We start from the raw sequence: 24,134 nt of genomic DNA, 5'->3' as shown, positions 1-24,134 counted from the left end.
ATCGGGAAATTCAAGGGATCGACGGACGTCTATATATGACATATAACGAATCGATCTGCGCCGTGGAATGACGAAATCGATGGTCGGATTTGTAAGGCTACACAAACACCACTTCTTTTTATAATATAGACTAGGTATCCGGGGCTCAACCTTTTTCGTTTTCGTTTTGTTGTTTGATCGGCTGGTCCGTATTCTACCAAAATCTTTTTTAGTCATTCGCAAAACTAATTAGATTATAACAGTCAAACATCGAGCTTATAAGTTAGTTCGGACTTGCGTCCCTAGTATTTGTGGTTGTGTCAAATTAGCCGGGGCTGTACCCTTGAGGATACCATAGTATTTTGTTGACCGGGTCAAATTAGTCGGGGTCGTGGTCCCTTAAGAATACTAAAGTATTTTGTTGGTCAGGTAAAATTATCCGGGGCTTACAGCCCCGACCGTGGCCCATAAACATTCCCTAATGTTTTGTTGGTCGGGGTTGTGACACTTAAATCTCGCACATAAATCTTTACCATGTTTTTTTATTTTATTTTTTTTTTAAAATAGCTTTTAGATTAGTTGAGGCTAACTTAAGTTTTCTTGAGAAAGTTATGGTACAAATCATTATGCTTATTGGATGATTGAACGTTCAAATGACTTATTCGATGGACCAGAGTATATCTGGTGTATACGAATAATCTTCATGGAGGGTCATCCACCAAACATAATCCAAACAGACCCTTAGCCATATGTTTACCGTGAATATGTATTAGTAAGGAGATATTTGGTTGCATTAAACATAAAACCTCTTACCCAATCACTCCTCTTCCTCTATTAGGTTTTCTTTCTTCTCCTTTTCTCTTTAGACCAATTTTTTGTTTTAAATCATCAGCTCTGTTTTATTTTATTTCACCGTATCCATCCTTTAAATCATCCATAATAATAACTTAGTATTAATAACTCAGTATTATTATGATATAGAGAGACGAAGTTAAGAATTAGAAGTCGTTAATGGAGGGGAAGAACTATAGATAGAAGACCATTTGTTGGTGAAACCGTTAAAGAATGATGCTCTTCTGTTCTATAAATACATCTACTTAGTGTTAGCCTATATTAACGGAAACTTAGTCAAATTAGGAAATCCGACGCTGCAGTCAAATTAAGAAATCCAAGGATCCGACGCCGTTAAATAATCTTTAGAATCATATTTTTATTAGGAAGCCAAGGGATTGGACGGACGTCTATATAGGACATATAACCGATCAATCTCCATCGTGGGATGACGAAATTGATGGTCGGATTTGTAAGGCTACACACACACCACTTCTTTTTATAATATAGATAGTAGGTATCACCCCGGCCTACGGCCGGGAATCAACCTTTTTTCGATTTTTTGTTGTTGTTTGGGGCTTGCGATCCTAGTGTTTTCTGATCGTGTCAAATTAGACGGGGCTTACAGCCCCGGCCGTGGTCCCCTATGCAAATTCCATTATTTTGTTGGTCGGGTCAAATTAGTCCGGACCTACAGCCCCGGCCGTGGTCCCCTACGCAAATTCCAGTATTTTATTGGTCGTGTCAAATTAGCCGGGGCTGATGGCCCTGGCCGTAGTCCCCTACACAAATTCTTGTATTTTGTTGGTCTGGGCAAATTAGTCGGGGCCTGAAGCTCCGGCCGTAATCCCCTACGCAAATTCCGGTATTTTGTTGGTCGGGCCAAAATAGCCGGGAATTGCATCTCCTGCCGTAGTCCCCTACGCAAATCCCGGCCTACGGCCGGGGCTCAACCATTTTTGATTTCTTTTCTTTTTGTTGTTTGGTCCCTTACACAAATTCCAGTATTTTGTTTGTCGTGTCAAATTTGTCGGGGCTGTAGCGCAAATTCGGGTATTTTGTTGATGGGGTCAAATTAGTCGGGGCTTACAGCCCCGGCCGTGGTCCCCTACACAAATTCCAGTATTTTGTTTGTCGGGTCAAATTAGTTGTAGTACCCTACGCAAATTCTGGTATTTTGTTAATGGATCAAATTAGCCAGGGCCTAAAACCCCGACCGTAGTCCTTTACGCGAATTTCAGTATTTTGTTGGTCGGTCTAATTAGCCTGGACCCACAGCCCTGTCGTAGTCTCGCAAATATCTGACGTTGTCGTATGGCCCGTATCTGATCGACTATATATCCCAAATATTGATGCTCAATATCAATAGGATGCTTCAAAAAAAAAGGATAAAAAAATTATCAATCCCGAGAAGAAAAGTCTAAGTCCAAATCTTAACCACGTTGCAAAAGGAAATTAATTTTTTCTTCCTGTTTGTACACTGCTCACAAAAAAGAAAAACCAAACGGGTCCCACTCGTTTTTGTTTTGCGCTTTCACGCTTTAGTTTTTCTTTTTTGGTAGCTTAGGCGTGTTAGGTCAGGTGAACTAATAAGGGCTCGTTACCTTGGTAGTCGGGCAGAGCCTATTTCAGAACCATGTCTAGCTTGAAATTATCTTTGGTACGGGCCACGACATAATCTATGTCGTCCAAAATAATTAAATCTCATCGGACGGACGTCTATATAAGACATATAACCAATCGATACGCATCGTAGGATGACAAAATCGATGGTCGGATTTGTAAGGCTACACACACAACACTTCTTTTTATAATATAGAGAGAGACTAGGTATCACCCCGGTCTACGGCCGGGGCTCAACCTTTTTCGTTTTCGTTTTGTTGTTTGATCGGCTGGTCCGTATTCTACCAAAATCTTTATTAGTCATTCGCAAAACTAATTAGATTATAACGGTCAAACATCGAGCTTATAAATTAGTTCGGACTTGCGTCCCTAGTATTTTTGGTTGTGTCAAATTATCCGGGGCTTACAGCCCCGGCCGTGGTCCCTTGAGAATACTATAGTATTTTGTTGGTCAGGTCAAATTAGCCGGGGCTTACAGCCCCGACCGTGACCCTTAAACATTCCCTAATGTTTTGTTGGTCGGGGTTGTGACACTTAAATCTCGCACATAATCTTTACCATGTTTTTTATTTTATTTGTTTTTTAAAAATAGCTTTTAGATTAGTTGAGGCTAACTTAAATTTTCTTGAGAAAGTTATGGTACAAATCATTATGCTTATTGGATGATTGAACGTTCGATGGACCAGAGTATATCTGGTGTATACGAATAATCTTCATGGAGGGTCATCCACCAAACATAAGCCAAACAGACCCTTATCCATATGTTTTCCGTGAAGATGTATTAGTAAGGAGATATTTGGTTGCATTAAACATAAAACCTCTTACCCAATTCACTCCTCTTCCTCTATTAGGTTTTCTTTCTTCTCCCTTCCTCTTTAGACCAATTTTTTTCTTAAATCATCAGCTCTGTTTTCTTTTATTTCACCGTATTCATCCTTTAAATCATCCATAATAATAACTTAGTATTAATAACTCAGTATTATTATGATATAGAGAGACGAAGTTAAGAATTAGAAGTCGTTAATCGAGGGGAAGAACTATAGACAAAAGACCATTTGTTGGTGAAACCGTTAAAGAATGACGCTCTTCTGTTCTATAAATACATCTACTTAGTATTAGCCTATATTAATGGAAACTTAGTCAAATTAGGAAATCCGACGCTGCAGTCAAATTAAGAAATCCAAGGATCCGACGCCGTTAAATAATCTTTAGAATCATATTTTTATTAGGAAGCCAAGGGATCGGACGAACGTCTATATAGGACATATAACCGATCAATCTCCATCGTGGGATGACGAAATCGATGGTCGGAGCTCAACCTTTTTCGTTTTTGTTTTGTTGTTTGATCGGCTGGTCCATATTCTACCAAAATCTTTTTTAGTCATTCGCAAAACTAATTAGATTATAACTGTCAAACATCGAGCTTATAAGTTAGTTCGGACTTGCGTCCCTAGTATTTGTGGTTGTGTCAAATTAGTCGGGACTTACAGCCCCGGCCGTGGTCCCTTGAGGATACCATAGTATTTTGTTGATCGGGTCAAATTAGCCGGGGCTTACAACCCCGACCGTGGTCCCTTGAGGATACTATAGTATTTTGTTGGTCAGGTTTAATTAGTCGGGACTTACAGCCCCGACCGTGGCCCTTAAACATTCCCTAATGTTTTGTTGGTTGGGGTTGTGACAATTAAATCTCGCACATAAATCTTTACCATGTTTTTTATTTTATTTGTTTTTTAAAAATAGCTTTTAGATTATTTGAGGCTAACTTAAATGTTTCTTGAGAAAGTTATGGTACAAATCATTATGCTTATTGGATGATTGAACGTTCGATGGACCAGAGTATATCTGGTGTATACGAATAATCTTCATGGAGGGTCATCCACCAAACATAAGCCAAACAGACCCTTAGCCATATGTTTTCCGTGAAGATGTATTAGTAAGGAGATATTTGGTTGCATTAAACATAAAACCTCTTACCCAATTCACTCCACTTCCTCTATTAGATTTTCTTTCTTCTCCTTTCCTCTTTAGACCAATTTTTTTTTAAAATCATCAGCTCTGTTTTCTTTTATTTCACCGTATCCATCCTTTAAATCATCCATAATAATAACTTAGTATTAATAACTCAGTATTATTATGATATAGAGAGACGAAGGTAAGAATTAGAAGTCGTTAATGGAGGGAAAGAACTATAGATAGAAGACCATCTGTTGGTGAAATCGTGAAAGAATGACGCTCTTCTGTTCTATAAATACATCTACTTAGTATTAGCCTATATTAACTAATAATAACTTAGTATTAATAACTCAGTATTATTATGATATAGAGAGACGAAGTTAAGAATTAGAAGTCGTTAATGGAGGGGAAGAACTATAGATAGAAGACCATTTGTTGGTGAAACCGTTAAAGAATGACGCTCTTCTGTTCTATAAATACATCTACTTAGTATTAGGCTATATTAACGGAAACTTAGTCAAATTAGGAAATCCGACGCTGCAGTCAAATTAAGAAATCCAAGGATCCAACGCCGTTAAATAATCTTTAGAATCATATTTTTATTAGGAAGCCAAGGGATCGGATGGACGTCTATATAGGACATATAACCGATCAATCTCCATTGTGGGATGACGAAATCGATGGTCGGATTTGTAAGGCTACGCACACTACTTCTTTTTATAATATAGATATATAGCTTGAGAGCTATCTTCATTGTTTGTGGTGTTCTGTTGGACATTCGCCCAAAGTGGATTGCTCATGCAACGAATGTAGGGTTTTCACGTTTGAGAGTACCATTCGCAAATGCTGCAAATTAGTTTTCCAATTCCCTAAAGATAGCGAGAACTAAGCATGACCCTGGAAAGCCTTTCCATTGATTTTTGTTATCCTTAATTCAGGCATGAAGACGTAAATCATTATGAAGAGAAGGCACCTAGGACCAAAATGGTGCATCGAAGGCCTGAACATTTTTACCACTGCACGTTGCACTGGCGGCAGCTGGGGAAGAAGCAAAGGCTGAACTCGTCCATCAGAGTTGGCACGAAGCTGCCGTTTCGTATTTCACTTATCATTTAAGTCCACACCATTATGTTTCAAGTGCTAGTATGAATGCTACATGTTTGATTTCGTGAGTTTAGAATGATAATATATGCAACTTCATTGGTATGATTGTGCTTCATAATTTACCTACGAACTAAAATAATACTGTATTGAACAGAAATATTTGACAACGTAAAAGGAAATACAAGAAACATATTTACTTAGGTTTTCTTGTTGTTAATTACAATATTTACTTCTTTCTGGTTACATATAAACCTTAATATTCGATATGAAAAGGTTTAGCACCTTTAAGACTATCTATTATACCTGCAACTGAACCGACTGCTGCAAGAAAAGATGCAAGGAAGCAAAACCCTGACAAACTCTGCAGCATAATCCATCTCAATGATCCTCTCCCGATATTTCTTTGAACAATACACATTGTTACTGGAATATATACAGTTAAAGCCCAAAATGACGATGCACCCAGCAAACCCATGATGGCATTGAAGAAAGGCAGTAACATGGAAACCAAAGTCGTCAAGACAATAAAAATTGATCGAATTAGAAGTTTCGACAAGTTGAAGCTCAGACAGCCTCCTTTAGTCAATGGGAGTCTCACGGTGTAGACATTATTTATAAAAGTTGCTTCTGGCCATTTTGATACTATATTCCTTTCAATTGTTGCGAATATTGGCTGTGCGAATACCTGAAAAATTCAAGACAATGTAAATTAGTGCTAGAGCAAAGAGAAGAAAGTGTGCACAAAAGAAAAATTGACTGATTTTACCTGGTAAGCTCCAACTAGATGGATTACAATACAGATGTGGGCTAAATCAACGAGCCAAAATGGTTCGTAAAACCCTGTAAGGATGTTTCCAGGAGTATTGTTACCGAAAGCTGCATATCCAACACAACCTATCGATAGATAGAAGATTGTAGTTGTCCCAATACCATACAAGTTTGCCTTCTTCATTATTACATTTTCTGAAGGAGGCGATCTCAAAGTATCCTGTGCAAAGTGAATGAATAAGTACAACTACGAGCCTTGTTATGACTCCAAAGGAGGTAAATTCAATCTAAAGACTAACTCTATGGAGGAAAAAGAAAAGACTGATCCGAAATTTACCTGAATTTCGATCATGACCTCAGCGAAAGTATATGCAAAAGCAATGTTTCCTAAGGCTTGAAAGGCATTCCATGTTTTTAAGGCTGGCGATAGCCCAACTGCGTGACTAGCCATAATACCAAAAGGAGTACCTTGAACATCACCATGGTTAGAGAACCATTTAAATAAACACAGACAGAGGCTAATAATAGAATAGGCAAACGACATCGTTGCAGCCATCACTGATAACCATGTTATCTTCTCCATGTTTGGAAGTTGAGATAATACAATCTGAGCTGCTCCAAACATAACCATGAACAGATTTCCATTCGTTGTGCATTTTGCAGTTTGTCCTCGTTCATGGTAGCAGTTTGATCTCGTCACTGACCTAAACAATTTTCATATAGGAGAAAAAATTATGAGAGTTCTGAAAAATGTAGAACATAAGCTGTCTTGAAAATTAAAAATCGTTTTTTTTTTTGTTGTTGTTGTTGTTGTTGTCACCAAATTGATACTTACATCATACTGATTGAAGCGGTTAACGTATAACTGATCATAGCACCCCAAAGATTTGCATATTGTGCTATTGCACACATAAATACATCTTTAGGACCTGCAAGCAAAAGCAACAGATTTCAGACCCAAATGACAAGAATTTGCATGTTTCAGTCCTGCAGGCCAGGTTAATTAATAAATTTTGTGCAGTTACAAACACATATAGAAGAAATTTTGGGTTAAAGTTATACCAAGATAGGATCTAACAACAGCCATGTAAGTCCGATTCCTAGAGCCAGTGACTGGATGTGGAGACCTGTAGCAATCAGCTAATAGAGTTGAAGTATAATAGGTGATGGCAGCAAAGACGAGTAGAACTGGTGGACCGAGAATCCAACCCAGTTGGGCCACACTCCATGATAATGCTAGAATTCCTGAACCTATCACTGCTGTAATGCAGTGTGCTGTTGCCGACCATACTGTGCCTGCATTTGTGCAACAATATTTCAGTTTTCTTGTTCGATTACAAAAGGAAAACTACCACAGCAATAAGTAAAACTTTTTAACGGATAAAGAAAAGGTAAAATGAAATAATAAATTAAATACAATAAAACCTCGATAAAATAATAATTAAAATTGAAATGATCATATTTTAAAACCATGGAAAAACCCGAAAAGCAATTCACATCCTTGTGTTTTTTTTTTATAATTAAATAAAACACGTACCTACTCCAAAATAGAAAACAATCGCGATCATTTTGTTCTAGGGGTAAAGAACGTGACGATTATATTTCGTAATAATTTCCGGATTCAGTTTCAAGTGGGATTTATAAAGTTGGGCACTAGGGTTGTTCATGGTCGGTTTTGGTTCGGTTTCTAGCCAAACCAAAACCGAAACCAATATTATTGGTTTCTAAAAATCTAAACCAAACCAATCCATTAACCATTGGTTCGGTTTCCAAATGGTTCCAGTTGGTTTCGGTTTGTCCCAGTGGTTTTTGGTTAACCAATAATTATGTCAAACCAAAAAAAAATACACAAATTTACAGATAAAAAAATCGTAGTTGCCGATAGTATTGGTTTACACAAATATACAGACAAAAAAAAATCAAGAATAGTTAAAGCTTACTCTAATTCTAGAGATCAAATGAAGATATATAATATATCTTAATTTAGATATTGACAAATAAAAAAGAAGGAAGACGGGAAGAAAAAAGTCGAGTAGCAGCAGCTGTAGTTGGGGGTGGAGAAGGGAGGCGGCTGAGAGAAGGAGAAAGAGAAAGAGGGAGAGTATCATAATGAAATATTAGATTTAGGATTTCTATTTATCCTCTAAATTAATGGGTAGAATCTAATAGTTTTAAATCGACGGTAGAAATTAAGTTTAAAAATTAATCGGTTTCCCAATGGTTTTTGGTTCTGTTTTCAGGTCAAACCAAAACCAAACCAGTAATGTCGGTTTTTCAACATTTTTTACCAAACCAATCCAAATCTAAATGGTTTGGTTCGGTTTCTTGCTTATTGGTCTGGTTCGGTCGGTTTCCAACGGTTAACCGACACCATGTTCAGCCCTATTGGGCACTCAAAATGGGTGACCAAACTTTTTTTTCCTTAGTTAAAAGTGGGCCATTTTAATAATCCTCGGCTTTACCGATTCTGTTTATCAGAAAAAGACTTGAAACAGAAATCAGAAAGTACCCATAGCATTCATTTCCTTTTGTTCACTTCACGCTAGTTAGCTGATGACAAAACCACCACCATGTCTAACATCAATACACGTAATTAAGCATCTCAAATACGTAAACTCTATGTTATCAAGGAATATGCATGAATTAATTAAGTCCGTAAGTCAGCTTAATCACCGCCGGAATGTTGATAATGCACCCTGAATTTAAAACTCGTCCGACGTTCAAATTTTGAAATAAAAATTTACAACGTTAGTGAGCAGTGAATTTTTGGCCCCTTTGGGTACTGGTGCATCTTTGTACATATACTTTCTACTGTTGATTGATCAACTAATTAAATATGCAGTCCTTTTTTCTCCTTCTAAGAAATTAAACAATCTGTTGTGAGCTAATGACAATTTTTGATTAGCCATGCATCATTATTCGTTTTAAGTTAACACTAACTTATTTAGGATTTAACGTTGAACTAAATTAAATTAAAAATTTATCAAAATTAGTACAAATGAAGGTACTGTGAATTATAGCTAATATATGAGCTAATCTCAGCATCAATAATTCAATTACCTTCTCTTTGATGTCCATCTTCTTCATCGATGTCTTCTTTAGGTCTTCCAATCTCCACTGTTTCTATCTCCATATCTCTCTTGAACACAAAATTAATGGTTTACAAGAAGATAAGAAATGAAGCAGCTCTTTTACTCTATCTCTGACTCTGACACAAAAAATGCAAAAACTAGACAGAAAGCAGACCTCTCTTAATTTCTCTCATGAATGTGGCAAATGACGAGGTATATATAAGATGAAAACGAAGATGAGAGGAGGGCTATATCTGTCTCATGTATGCTTAATTAAAGCAATAGAACGTACACGTAAAGACCATATAATATGACTGACACAGTATATTTATTGATGCATAAAGGTCGATACTTCCCTTACTCCAAAGGAATCCCACTAAGTATCTATACTGAATTATTTGCGGGATAATCATTTTGTATTTGGACCCTCTATTTTACCCTCGCGATATTGGATATACTCAATTCTAAGTGGACTCTTTTTTAAGGACAAAGGGAAAGCCTAATGGATAAAGTTATAAAATTACCTTTTCCATTATAATTCTAATTACACTAAATCAGTTTTCATTCTCTTCATTTCATCTTCTTCTCTTCTTCTTCTCCTTCTCAAACACATTACCGGCTCCTCCATCCCCACCACCGAAACTCGTCGATTAATTCGTCGTAATCGCCGATTCAAAAGTTCCTATTAATATTCAAAAATGGAACCACCACGGCGGAAAGGAACTCGTATGAAAGAAGCTAATAGAAAACCCAATGAATACAACCCTGGATTTGCAAAGTTAGTTAAACAAAAAGAGAAGAAAAAAATGATTGAAGAATAAGAAATCGTAGCCGCTGGAAAATGAGAAATGGTGCGATTAAGAAAGTAAGGGTTTACTTAAACTCACTCCAGTACTTCAACATGTTTGCATGTCAAATTAGGTCAAAAATATCAAATTTGTGAATCTGCAGTTATTCAGCTGGCAGGGTATTATGTTATCGATCCTGCCAACTTTTCATATTTAGGGTTGGCCGGCAAGCTATTAGGTTGAAGAACTTGCCGGTTGTTTAGTATCTGTAACTGCTACTTGCAGGGTCGGCAAGGTATTCAACCCAGAACCCTGCCGACGTCAGTTTTTTTTAAGCCGGGTTGGTTGTAAATTTTTACCCTGCCGGCTGTATTTCAAGTTTTTTGTTTCTCCTGACACCTTGAATTTTAAAAGTCGGAATGGTATTTGGAAAACCATGCCGGTTGTTTTTAAGCCGACAATGTATGGGTAATGGACCTTGTCGGCTGGTTTTGTGGAAAATCCTTGTATCTAATGTGTTCATATTTGTTATTAGCCGGCAGGTTATGTGAATAGTACCCTACCGGACGCTGTTCAGCCGGCATGCATTATCCCTTCCGACTTTTGTGTAGACGGCAAGGTTATATTTGTCGACCCTGCCGACTTATATATTTTTTTCTTATTCGTTCTTGTTCAGGTTGCAAAAGGAAAAGAAGAAAGCTCTGAAAGCTCTTAGTCCTCCTTTAAGACCTCCTCTTGTTGGTGAAAAATTCTTGACTTCAACACATCGAGGGGCATACGTTGTGCCGGGAACGCTCAAGATCCGTGTATCGAATGATTCTGAACCACCATCAGAACCCAGTGATTCAGACGAGACTCTAGATGAAGACCAATCAATTTCATCTGGTAGAAGAGGTGATGATGATGATGTTGATGAAAGCACTCTGGCTGCTAGAGGAGGTAACAATGATGATGATGATGGTGATCAAGACATGCATAATGTTGGAGGAGGTAATGATGATGATGATGATGATGGTAATGGAGATAAAGATAAGGATATCGAAAATGAAATTGTTGAAGAGGCAGTGGAAGAAGAAGAAGAAGAAGAAGGAGATGGAGAACGAACTCTCGCTATTGTTCAACAAACCGAAGCTTCAACTTCAACTTCAACTGAAACCGGAAAGAAGAAGAGGGTTATCACTAAACCGACTGATTCCCATATGCCTCCCCCTCACTTGATGGTTAGAATGAAACCAGATGAGTCTCCAAAGGGGACCCCAGAAGATGGTGGAAATGTTCTTTTTGGATACAAAGACTCATGGGCATGTACGATCCATAATACTATCGTAAGTAATCTCAATCCGTCTTTGTTTTTTATGCCAGTATGTATCTATCTTAAATTTGGGTCAAGTGTTTGTATTTCTTTTCATTTTGTTTTTTTGGTATTTAGGATCACAAGCATGACATCCGTCTCATGAGGTGCCAAGCTTCATGTTCAGTGATTAAGACTTGGGATCTTGAGGATGAATGTGAGGAGGTGAAAGTGATTGTGAAGAACTCCGGGTTGTGAATTCCGGGAGGTGAAAGTGATTGGACAACAAGTGTTGGATTTCCAGTTGTTGAATGAACGGTTTGTTTAGCTACGTAAAGTTTCAATACTTATGCCGGCATGCTTTTTTTAAGTTACATTTCCGACCACACCATGTCGGCGCTGACAGCAGAAATTATTTGCATACCAGGGTCGGCAAGGTAATCAGATCAATACCTAGTCGGCTGTTAAGCAGCCGGCAGGGTATTATTGTTATCGACACTGCCGGCTATGTGTTGCAGAAAATACCTTCTCCTAATACCTAAAATCATCATAAGGTCGGCATGGTTGTAAAATATGACCTTGCCGACTATACAACAGCCGGCATGCTGATGACCAAATATCTTTCCGGCGGTTAAACAGAAGAAAATCAACTCCTGATGCCTAAAATCATCATAAGGTCAGCATGGTTGTAAAATCTGACTTTGCCGACAATATCATAGCCGGCACGCTAGTGACAAAATATCATGCCGATGGTTAAACAGAAGAAAATCAACTCCTGATGCCTAAAATCATCATAAGGTCAGCATAGTAACAAAATTCCGGCCTTGCCGACTATATCATAGCCGGCATGCTAATGACCAAATATCTTTCCGGCGTTTACATAGAAGAAAATGATCTCCTGATGCCTAAAATCATCATAAGGTCGCCATGGTAACAAAATTTCGACCCTGCCGGCCAGACCTAGTCGGCATACTGGGGAAACAGAAACCTCGCCGGAGAATTCAAAATTCAAATTTTGCAAGTACAATTGCATTGATTGACTTGTACTTATGCACTATAACGGCCAAATTTGGGCACCATCCTATAAATACACTACTTCTCTCCACAAAACAACACACAACTATTTGCATATACTCTCCAAAGATCATATCATCATACACTCCATCTAACTCACTCAATAGCTTTCTACATACAACAATGGCTTCATTTGATTCTAATGAAGATTTGGCAATCACCAAAGCTTGGTGCGGAAACTTGAGTTAGACATGAGTCCTCCATAAGGGTGGATGCCGTAACCTTTTGGGTTAGGGTACACAACAAATTTAGGTAAGAGTTTGGGAATCCTAATGGAAGAAGTGTTCAACAAGTCCATAATAGGCATTTAGTCATCGAAATTTCGATACTCGCTTTTTTAGCTCTCCAACCCCGGATTTGCAACGCTACCAACTTCAGCTTGTCTATTGAACAATTTGTAAGTGTTTTTGTGATTTATTTTACTTGATCCATGTTGTTTGATCTTCCTACTAAACACCACTAACAAATTAGGTTTGTGTTTTGTATTTGTAGCATGAAGCCATGAAAGCGCGCTACTTGGACGAAAAGGGGGAAGCATTCGCATTCGATGCAAGCTATGAATTCATGGTCTCCAAAATCCCGGAGTATGCCCCGGACTTCATGCAGCCCGGAGATGAATGGGATTCCTCCAACGAAGATTGATGGTTTTAGTGTAGGTTTTCTGGGTAGATCTCTATCTCTATGTAAACCCTCACGAGACTATAACTCGTCCACTAGGGTCGCCTAGGGGTTCAAAGGCTTGATGCACATGCTAAGTGCATTCGTTTTTCCGTCGTCAAGGAGTTGTATTTTATGTTTTAATCAATGTAGTAACCAAAATTGCATTAATAAAGTGAATTGCATCTATTAGAATACAATTTTTTTTTTGGGATAACCAAAGTCGGCAAGGTTGTAAGATTACTATAGTGCCGACTAGATGCTAGCCGGCAAGGTAAGAAAGTTAATAAATGCCGACTACAAAAAGTCGGCAAGGTAATAAATCAATACCATGCCGACTACCTACGCATTTATAACAGTCTCATGTGTGTCAAAAAATAATAAAGTCCGCATCTTCTTCATTCGTATACCTTGCCGGCCATGATGAGCCGATACTTTCTTCATTTGTCTACCTTGCCGACCTAAAATGGTCGGCATGATCTTCATTAGTCGACCTTGCCGACTTTTCATACTTTCATATCTGAAAGTGTTGATTTCTTCTTTGATTTTGAGTATGATTTCATATAGATTTGCAATCCCCTTTCTAGAAGTGTTTCGATTGTGTGCTTCATTTTCGTTGCAAGAGATATTCTCAAAAAAAAAATTCATCAAAAATCATCCCACAAAAGTTCAATCAAAAAAAATAATTCATAACTTAAAATTCAGAAGTTTTAATCTATTCAATCAATCTAAACTCAATTAATTAACCTAATCAGAATATTTTGTGTTAATTAAACAAGGGTGTATTAGTCATTTAGAAAATACAAGATTAAGGGGTGGCTTCTTTTACTTTAAAATGACCTAGCTTTTGTCTTATTATGTATACCCCAATTAATCTGGGTATACCCCAATCAAGCCAGATATTTTATTGGGTACTAACCGTCGAACTCAAATGTTATTTATCTTTTCATGTGATTTAGGTGTTGGAAAATTGAATCCAATTTTTGTATATATGAAATGAAAAATCATGTAAGTAGTACCGAGTGGATTTTGGTGTTGGTTATATTAATTGTTTTCGGTTTAATTTTAATTGGGCCTATTAGTCAAGTTTGAAACTAAAAGAAACCTAAGACTAGATGCACTAGTACAATCGTTGCCACGATAGGAGGGCCGATCGAAGAAGAATCTGAAGATGGTGTTTGTCTACGACTACTTCGTCCCATTTTAGAAAAAGTGATACTTTCACTCAGTTTCAGGAAAATGATACTTTCGCTCCGTTTCAGAAAAAGTGATACTTTCGCTCCGTTTCAGAAAAAATGATACTTTCGTCCCGCTTCAGAAAAAGTGATATTTTTGCCCCGTTTTAGAAAAAGTGGTATTTTTGCCCCGTTTCAGAAAAGTGATATTTTCGCTCTGTTTCAGGAAAAGTGATACTTTCTCCCCGTTTCAGGAAAAGTGATACTTTCATTCGTTTCATAAAAGTGATACTTTCACCCCCCGTTTCAGAAAAGTGATACTTTCTCCCCGTTTCAGAAAAAGTGATACTTTCGCGTTGTTTCAGAAAAAGTGATATTTATTCTGAAACGGAGCGAAAGTATCACTTTTCCTGAAACTGAGCGAAAGTATCACTTTTTCTGAAACGAGCGAAAGTATTACTTTTCCTGAAACGGAATGTCAAAATATCATTTTTCCAGAAACGGAAAATTAGTCGATCCATAAACCAGAATATGGTTGCATGATGTGTTATGCATCATTTGTGGTGGTTTGCATATGCCTATGCGTTAAATTGTCGAGAATTGTGCTTAAAGTGAAAGTATCACTTTTCTTGAAACGAAGGAACTACATCGTTTTATTAGTTGCAAAGGAAAATTAGTTGATGCATAAACCAAAAGGTGGCTACATAAAGTATTATGTATCCTTTTGTGGTGGTTTGCATAAAGGATATACATTTAGTTTTCGAAAATTGTGCCTAAAACAATAAATACCTCCGATTTTTTCGTAAAAACTCTAACTTTGATATTGTTGTTTGTACTCAATGCGTAGATTTTTTTTATAACCTTTCCAACGAGATAAAATTTGTAAAATTCCAAGACATGGATTTTTAGATATGTTATATTAAAGTTTTCTTTCTAATTATACCCCTAAAAGATAAGATACATGATGAGTTACAGTAATTAGACTAAAAGGAATGGATAGTTGTGTCAAGTGAAAAAGACCAACCATGGACACCAAATCCAATCTTTTCATATCAATTGATGACTTACAATTTACAGAAAAGTGACCATATAAAGGTCCTCCCTCGCTTCGCTCGCTCGGCCCAAAAAAGACCAACCATGGACACCAAATCCAATCTTTTCGTATCAATGATGACGTACAATTTACAAAAAAGTGACCATACAAAGGTCCTCCCTCGCTTCGCTCGCTCGGCCCAATGGAGGGACACAACCCTTAAAGAATTCAAATTGGAATTGAAAGCCACATCCTTTTGGAAATCCTCGAAGCATCACGATTCTTCATTGAAGAGGTACCTGAAGCATCGTGGTTCTTCATTGAAGAGGTACTAGTATTTCCTATAAATACCATGCACACACTTGAAAGATAGATTAATTATAAACCTAGTTATCATCCTAATGCATTCTAAAATCATCAATTAAGTATGTGTTAAAAGAGAAAATTCATCATTTTAAGTTTTGGTTCGTCGTTTCTCGAAGTTTGGAGTGCTACTACTTCGAGTAGTAAGTTGTTGTATCTTGGGAGATAGACTTCGATAGTCCGTAAGCACCAGTGCGGGGTGAATCTGTCTTCATGCTAGAGGATATAATCCTTACCTCCACTTTGGTTTGGTCTAATTGGATTTGCATCTTTTTTTTTTTTTTTTGCTATTTCTTATTACAGTATATGCACAGAATTGCCAACATTAGGAGAGCCAACTAGGCGCACAAACGATAACAACGATTAATGAAGAGTTTAAAGAAGGATCATACTTAATGGATGCAGGGGAGGAGTTAGGAATCCATCTATATGGAGGAAAACAAATTTTAAATAGAAGAAAGGCTTTTGGAGCTCATATTATCAGAATAATTAAGTTTGGGAGCCAGCCCAAGATACGCGGCTGCCTACACTTTCCATGTGCTGGCATTGCCTCTGATTGAATATTTTCAGTATATTGCGACACTAGCAGTTTGTAGAGTCGTAAGAAACGGAAGGCCTATAACAAAATGCATCACCTCCTGAATGGTTGAGTCCATCACCTTAAGAGTTGCACTAGTGTCAAGGGGAAGCTAGCTTCAAGCATGAGTGTACAATTGTACACTCTGCCTAGATGGATTCCAACCCTAATTTTCTAAAGAAATTGGGATTTCAAGCCTGTTTATGCTTACCAGTAAGACTTAGCATCTCATAGAAGGATTTCTGACCCCCCGATCTGGTCTAGAGTACACTGTGTTTAGACGAAATTATTACATAGTAGTAATTAAATTTTCAGACTTCATTGCAATAAGTTCTAATTAGTACAGTGAAATAAGAGGATTTTGTTCAACCAATTTCAATAGAACTTGATCTTATGATCCTTCATGTCCATGATTTGCCAAGTTTTCTCATCTAACAAATCTTTTTAATCTTTCATCTCTCACCCTATATCTCCATTTCGCTTGTTCAGAGCTTGTTTATCTTGAATTAAATGAATTTAAGAATAAAGTCACCCCTCTCCATGTCGGGACAATTCTATTTGGTTTCCTAGCCATGTAGCCCCAAGAAGCGGCCGTCGAATTTACTGTAGTATCTGGGTTTTACATGGCGAGATTTCATATTCCTCCACTTGCTGGTCGTTGTTTAGCCACAAATACAAAAATTCGGAGAGCATCTTCGTTATTCAAACTCTAAAGCACAATTATTTGGGGGTTTCTTTTCCTAATCCAATTTGATTAAATTCAGGGAGTCGATTCTTTTCTCCAGGTTTGATTTTATTTATAAGCGTCAATTCATTTTAATTCAAAGGTTTCTCTTGCCCATTTATATATTTTAGTTTCGTTGCTGCAATCCCTTTTATATGATACATTAGAAATTATCCAGTTTTAAATCAGGTAAAGGTTTCCCCCAATATTTATTCTGATTGTCCCACTATGGAGAATCTAATCCTCCTGAACATAAAAGTGATGTTGATCATCCCTGAATAAGCTTTTGATAGGTATATTTCCCTCTCTTAGACCACAACAACTCCTCCCTTTAGCCAGTACCATATGATATCTCTTTACTTATCTAAACTGATACTACACTGATTTAATGGTCGTTATTTCTCTTAGACCCCAGCAATTTCTTGGTCTTTTTTATATAATTCTATTGTAATTGTCCTGTTTATATAATCTAGTTTATTATTTTCAGTGTGATAATTCATCAGTGTACTTTACTCGTTTATATCTCCGGTATTAAAGATAGTATTCCATGTATTTCATATCTTTACATTGTAGCCCAAACAATTGTGGATGTTTATTCTGTAATTTACTCCTCTTGCTATGTGATTGCTCCAAATTCTTTGCTTTATACCTTTTTGTGTACCATTGTTTTAAGACCCATACTATCATCTTCCATTGGAACTCAGCTGCTTTATGTAAATTTGTTTACTATTAGTGAATTCATTTATAAGTTATTTGAAATCCAATCATTTTATCTATTCTTTAGTTACTTGACTGTAATTCATCTTGTGTGTCTAATTTTGTATCCTTGTCAATCTGATAGTATTTGATTACTGTAAAATCTGGTATTTCATATCTTAACAGTTTAGTTGTACCCTCAGTTATTTACAATAAATCATATTGGGTCTAATATCTATTCATAGGTATGATTTCATTCTTCATCTGTGTATCTGAGGATATCATTGCTCAAAAGCATTCCAACACAGTTCAATGTAGTTTTCCCAGTTTTTATGTCCTATTAAAATTTATTAGTATCATGTTTTTAATTCCATTTTACGGCTCAACTTGGATACTAATAAATTTTAATAGTATTATGTTTTTAAATCATGTTCCCCCCCTTGCCACAACAATTATCCTGTAGTGTGAAATTTTCAATTAGAATCTCTACGGTAATCCGGTAGCAACCCTCTTCTCCATTATCCTCAATGGTTACCCATGACCAATGTTCACCAATTCGAGGGGAATACGACAAGGCGATCCTCTCTCCCTATACCTTTTCCTTATCTGCATGAAAATTTTATCTAGGCTGCTAGAAAAAGCTATCTCGGAAAAAAAAAATTGGTGCCAAAAATCAATAAACACGCCCTGAATATCTCTTACATGTTTCTCGTTGATGATTGTTTCCTATTCACAAGAACGGCTTTGGGAAATGCTATCTTATGTGCGCTTCATTTAAAGACTTCTTTGGGATCAAGAAGCGCCTTGAAGTACCGTTGATGGGAAACTAGAATCATATTGTTATTTTAGTTCTCGATTATTGATTTAATTGACTAACAGTTTAGTTGAACCTTGATATATATATCTAGTTTGTTTATTTTGTGATCCTTCTCTTCTGATATAAGGTCAGTTGAACTAGTTCAATGATCAACGATTTCAAATCTAATATTTAATTCAAAATCTGAAAATAAGACCTGTGATCATATTTTGGTAACAGGCTCCATTTTGTGCGTGATCGATAATAAGTGGAATCAAGTTGTTTATGCAGATACTTTGAAGACTGAAGATTCGAAGACTATAAGATTTTTCTATTTTTATTATGAACTTTGTGATACTCCTTGGATATTGTATTGACTGGGATCCGAAAAGCTCGCTTACCGTGCATTTAAAGAACGTCTTTGGGAAATGTTAGCTTATGTGCGCTTCATTTAAAGACTTATTTGGGATCAAGAAGCGCCTTGAAGTACCGTTGATGGGAAACTAGAATCATATTGTTATTTTAGTTCTCGATTATTGATTTAATTGACTAATAGTTTAGTTGAACCTTGATAGATATATCTAGTTTGTTTATTCTGTGATCCTTGTCTTCTGATATAAGGTCAGTTGAACTAGTTCAATGATAAACGATTCCAAATCTAATATTTAATTCAAAATCTGAAGATAAGACCTGTGATCATATTTTGGTAACAGGCTCCATTCTGTGCGTGATCGATCATAAGTGAAATCAAGTTGTTTATGCAGGTACTTTGAAGACTGAATATTCGAAGACTAGAAGATTTTTCTATTTTTATTCTGAACTTTGTGATACTTCGTGGATACTGCATTGACTGGGATCCGAAAAGCTCGTTTATCACTTGTTGTTTCTCTTCAAAAACCGAATTTGATAGACTGTTGACTAAAATTTGATTATTTCGATAATCTTGATCTTAGTTGATCTAAGCTGATACAAGGGAGTTTATATTATTTAAATGGAAGAACCTTTATAACTCAGCATATCTCTGATTTATTTCTTGAGATTGATTAGAGTGGTTAATGTAACATAGTAGTCCTTTACTTTTCGGAATACGACCCATAGGTGTTGAGTGATAGAATTCTTAGCAGCATGCGTAAACCGAATAAAGATAGTGGACTCTATCTTAGTAGGCGCAGGGATACTGAAGGAACCGAGTAACTTTTGGTTAATTCACTTGGTCTCAACTATGTGAAGCTGGTTGTAGTCTTTGTATAGCGGTTTAATTATGTGAGTATTCAAAACTGGACTAGGTCCATGGGGTTTCTGCACTTGCAGTTTCCTCGTTAACAACATTTTTTGTGTCGTGTGATTTACTTTACTTCCGCATTATATTGATTTGTCTTTATGATTAAAGTAAATACACTGGTACATTAATCAAACATTTGGTTTAATCGCATAATTTTGTTTATTTTCGAACTTATACTATATACGAGCTGTACATCTTATGGTTGTCATCTTCTTTATAGTTCCTGGCTATGTTAGATCACACAATGTGTGCCTTTAATAGGTTGATATCGAAAATATTGTGGTGTACTTGGTACCTTCGTCATTTCAAAACTGTATTAATGTTTTAAATTTGGGAGAAAAACCTTTGTTGGGTACGTATTAATCCTCCACTAGCTTATGAATCTATAAGAGGAGCAACCAACATAACATAGTTTCTCCCCTTTTTGTATCCTTCGGTTTGGCTTAACATATATATATATATATGGGTCTTTGAATTTCAAAAAAAAAAAAATCGCTCCAAAAGCGAAGAAAAATGTCAAATGACATCAAAATCATAAGAAAATTAAAACCATACACTACAAAACTAATAGCAATGAAAACAAAATAGATTCTTTGCTCATATCTAGTCCATAATAGACTAGATCTGAGTAAAGCGATGGAGGTTACTTGAAGAGTTTTTAGGTTTTTTTGCTAAGGATCTAACAAAATTCTTGAACTTGCCGAGAGTAGGACATGAGAATCAAGGGAAGATTATATACTAGGATCTAATATCAGTATTGGGAATACTCTCTCTCACTCAAATATATCTTTCAGAATTTTTTCACCGTTAACATAATCATTTTAGATTTGTTTTTCCGGTTGAAGATCATCAAAACCTTGTTCTTCTTCTATAGCATGTTTGGATACCATTTTAGAAGTTGTCTTTTAACTTTTACTAGTAAAAAATCAGAAGATAATTCGGGTATATAATTTCGAAATGACTTTTAAAACAAAATAATTAACTCTTTATGAAGCAAAACCATTTTGCTTTTGATTTCCCCAATCAAAATTTTTGTTTCTGATATCCAAGTAGTTTTTAGTATTTTCTTTTTCTTTAGCCTTCTAGATTCTCATGTCCAATCAACACCTGAAGTATCTTATTTACAACAACAACAACAACAAAAAACCTTCTAGATTTTAGCACTTAGGCACTAATTTCTACCTTATCAATTTACAAGAGGGCACTTTTCTAATCTTCCTCAAAATAAAAACTTCTGGAGGCGCGCGGTTGTGAAACCAAGTCTCATTGGCACATGGTTTTCTCAGTCGATTTGACGCGACGTTTTAAAAGAGCTTTTTGTTCCCTGTGAGCGAGTGTGGAATGTGGAAGGATTCGTGACAAAAAGACATGACTTTTATTTTTTTTTTGTCTAGATTTCATAAAATGTCATCAGATTGAGCTAAATAATCGCCTTCCATTTAGTAATCAACCTTTGGATGCTATTGAAGCTACTATCTTTGGAAACAATATCCTTGATCTGGATTTAGTTGATCTGGGCACCACCGGTTGTCCATTCACTTGGTCTAACAAAAGAAGTGGTCCTGCTCTCACTGAACAAAGGTTGGATAGATACTAGCTACTGAAAGCTGGCTCCTCTTATATCCCAATACTACCATATCTAATATGCTAGCTATTGGTTCATACCACCACCCTATCCTCCTCAATTCTAATCCAACTTGGAAAACTGGTAAAATCCCTTTCAAATTCTTTGGTCCATGGCTGGATCATAAGAATTGTAGGGATATCATTGCTGAGTGTTGGAGAAGAAGCCTCACTAGCTCCAGTGCTTTTCTCATTTCTAGGAAGCTTAAAGATATTAAACTTCACCTCAGAGTCTGGAACAAAGAGGTTTATGGCAACATTAAAACCAACATTGAAGATTGCAAACAGCATCTTGTTTGGTTACATAACAACTACTTCAGAACTGACAGAAATGAGGCTATCAGTCGAGCTATGCAGAAGCTCAAGGATTGGCAACTTATTGAAGAAAAATTTTCGAAGACAAAAAGTAGGGATCAATTCATAAAACTAGGTGACCAAAATACAAGCTACTTCGATAGAGCTACTAAGTGCAGAACTAGAAGAAATAAGATTGATACCATCCAAGATAATGATGGAAATTGGATTTCAGATTATCAAGATTTGAAGAACTGCTTTACCAAGCATTTCACTAGGATGGCCACTGCTGAAACAACCCTCATCAACCCAAAAATTATCAATCTAATACCGACTACCATCAACACTACTGACAATAATATGCTGAACAGAACCCCAGATTACAATGAAATCAAATCCATCCTCTTTAGTGTGGCAAAGGATAAAGCTTCAGGACCTGATGGCTTTCCACCAAACTTCTTCCAATGGGAACTGATAGGAGATGACATTGTCAAGATGGTGCAACATTTCTTCTTATCTGGCCACTTGCTAAAAGAGATGAACTCTACCTTCATTTCCCTTATACCCAAGATAGACAACCCAACCTCCCCAAGCCACTTCACACCTATAAGTCTCCGCAATACCTCCTACAAAATTATATCCAAGCTTCTAGCCCAGAGAATGAAACCATACCTAAACAAAATTATATTACCCTACCAATATGCTTTCATACCTGGAAGACAAATCTCTGATAAAATTGTTATTTTTCATGAACTAATTCATTCAATGAGATACAAAAGGGGTTTCAAAGGTGACAGGGAAGCATGGGGATAAAGATTGACATGGATAAGGCCTTTGATAGAGTTGACTGGAATTTTCTCAAAACTATTATGCTTAAGATGGGATTCAATGAGCTTTGGTGCCAAAATATAGTGCAGTGCATATCTACCACCACCTTTGTTGTTCTTATTGATGGCTATCCTGGCTCTTTCTTTACTCCATCTAGAGGTCTTAGACAGGGTGACCGTCTATCTCCATATCTCTTTATTTTCTGCATGGAAGCTTTATCCAGAACTCTCATACATGTTGAAGATCTAGGTATCATTTCTGGTATAAAAATTTGCAGGGGAGCTCCTTCTATAGACCATCTTCTATTTTTTGTTGATGATTGTATGGTCTTCTGCAAAGCCAACAAAGTTGAAGCTCAAAATCTCATGGACATTCTCAACATATTTGGTGACACCTCTGTCCAACTCATCAATTTCAATAAATCATGAGTTTTCTTCAGCAGAAACACTGATCCAGCTCTCATCCCTGTCATCAGCAACATAATGGGAGTTCAAGTTCTGCAACTGGATGATAAATATCAACCCACAGAAGAAAAATCAAGTCCTTTAAACCAGGGGTTGACAAGATGAAGTTGAGGTTATCAAGTTGGAAAAATGCATCTCTAAATCCTGCTGGTAGGAAAGTTCTCATCAAAACTTTTACTTCAACAACCAGTATCTACCAAATGAACTGCTTTAGGATTCCTAAACAAACCTGTCAAGACTTAAACAAACTTCAAAAATATTCTTTTTGGGGAAAAAACATGGGAAATCCCAAAGGCTTGGACAGCTATCTGTAAACCAAAGGAGCTGGGTGGATTAGGTTTCATGAACATGGAGCTCTTCAACAGCTCTATGATCACAAAAATTGGATGGAGACTGGAACAAGATAAAGACTCATTATGGTATCAACTAATGGATGTTAAATACTTGCTGGGGATAAATGTTCTAAATATGGATACTAAAGCTAAAGATTGAGACTCTTGGATCTGGAAAGGTATTCTTGAAGGCATACAGAACATACAACACCATTGTTATTGGAAAATCGTCAATGGAAATAGAATTAGAATATGGGAAGACATCTGGATCCCAAACTCCACAGTTAAACTCATAAAACCCACTCATTTTCCACAACATATTGAGATGCCGGCACACCTCATGGCACCCTCAGGGGACTGGAATACTCAACTTGTTGAGCACATTTTCAGTATCAACACTGCTCAAAGCATCCTGGCTCTCGACACTCAACCAGGGGAAGATGACACAATTCAATGGAACTTAAATGAAACTGGAAAGTTCTCTGTCAAATCCATTTATAAGGCAAAGATATACAACCTATACAGGAATGACACCATTACAAGAAATTGGGAGGTTATATGGAAAATGAATATTGCTCCAGTTATAAAGATTTTTATCTGGAAATGTGCACATGAAATCCTACCCACTAATGCAAATACTGCAAGCATTCTGCACCACATTGATCCTATATGTCAAATTTGCAAAAGTGGGGAGGAAACCATGACACACATGTTCTTAAACTGTCCTGCCGCAACTGGTGTATGACATGAAGTTCTTGGGGCAGCTCATGGCAAGTTTGACAGCAACACAAACTTCATGGATTGG

General features: G+C 36.8%; 1 protein-coding gene across 1 annotated transcript; it reads right to left on the bottom strand.

The window, feature by feature from the left end:
• Positions 1–5,632: 5,632 nt before the first annotated feature.
• LOC113356052 (amino acid permease 8-like) lies at positions 5,633–9,608 on the bottom strand. Its single transcript, XM_026599064.1, has 6 exons — positions 9,322–9,608; positions 7,324–7,557; positions 7,097–7,190; positions 6,599–6,965; positions 6,260–6,481; positions 5,633–6,178 (listed from the first exon to the last, which is right to left on the bottom strand). The coding sequence occupies exons 1-6, from the start codon at positions 9,392–9,394 to the stop codon at positions 5,747–5,749; spliced, it is 1,422 nt and encodes a 473-aa protein (XP_026454849.1). The 5' UTR covers positions 9,395–9,608; the 3' UTR covers positions 5,633–5,746.
• Positions 9,609–24,134: the final 14,526 nt, after the last annotated feature.

Source organism: Papaver somniferum, chromosome 3 (assembly GCF_003573695.1).
Source record: "Papaver somniferum cultivar HN1 chromosome 3, ASM357369v1, whole genome shotgun sequence".
Taxonomy (NCBI): domain Eukaryota; kingdom Viridiplantae; phylum Streptophyta; class Magnoliopsida; order Ranunculales; family Papaveraceae; genus Papaver; species Papaver somniferum.
Note: the sequence above shows the minus strand (reverse complement) of the source record. Positions and strands in the feature narration are given on the sequence as shown.

What these genes read in the sequence shown, in the direction of transcription:
- LOC113356052 (XM_026599064.1), bottom strand. Translation starts at nt 9,394, where the DNA reads ATGGAGATAGAAACAGTGGAGATTGGAAGACCTAAAGAAGACATCGAT. An exon ending in ACCGCTTCAATCAGTATGAT is followed by an intron (nt 6,966 to 7,096) that starts GTAAGTATCAAT and finishes AAAATTGTTTAG; the next exon opens with GTCAGTGACGAGATCAAACT. An exon ending in AGGTCATGATCGAAATTCAG is followed by an intron (nt 6,482 to 6,598) that starts GTAAATTTCGGA and finishes CACTTTGCACAG; the next exon opens with GATACTTTGAGATCGCCTCC.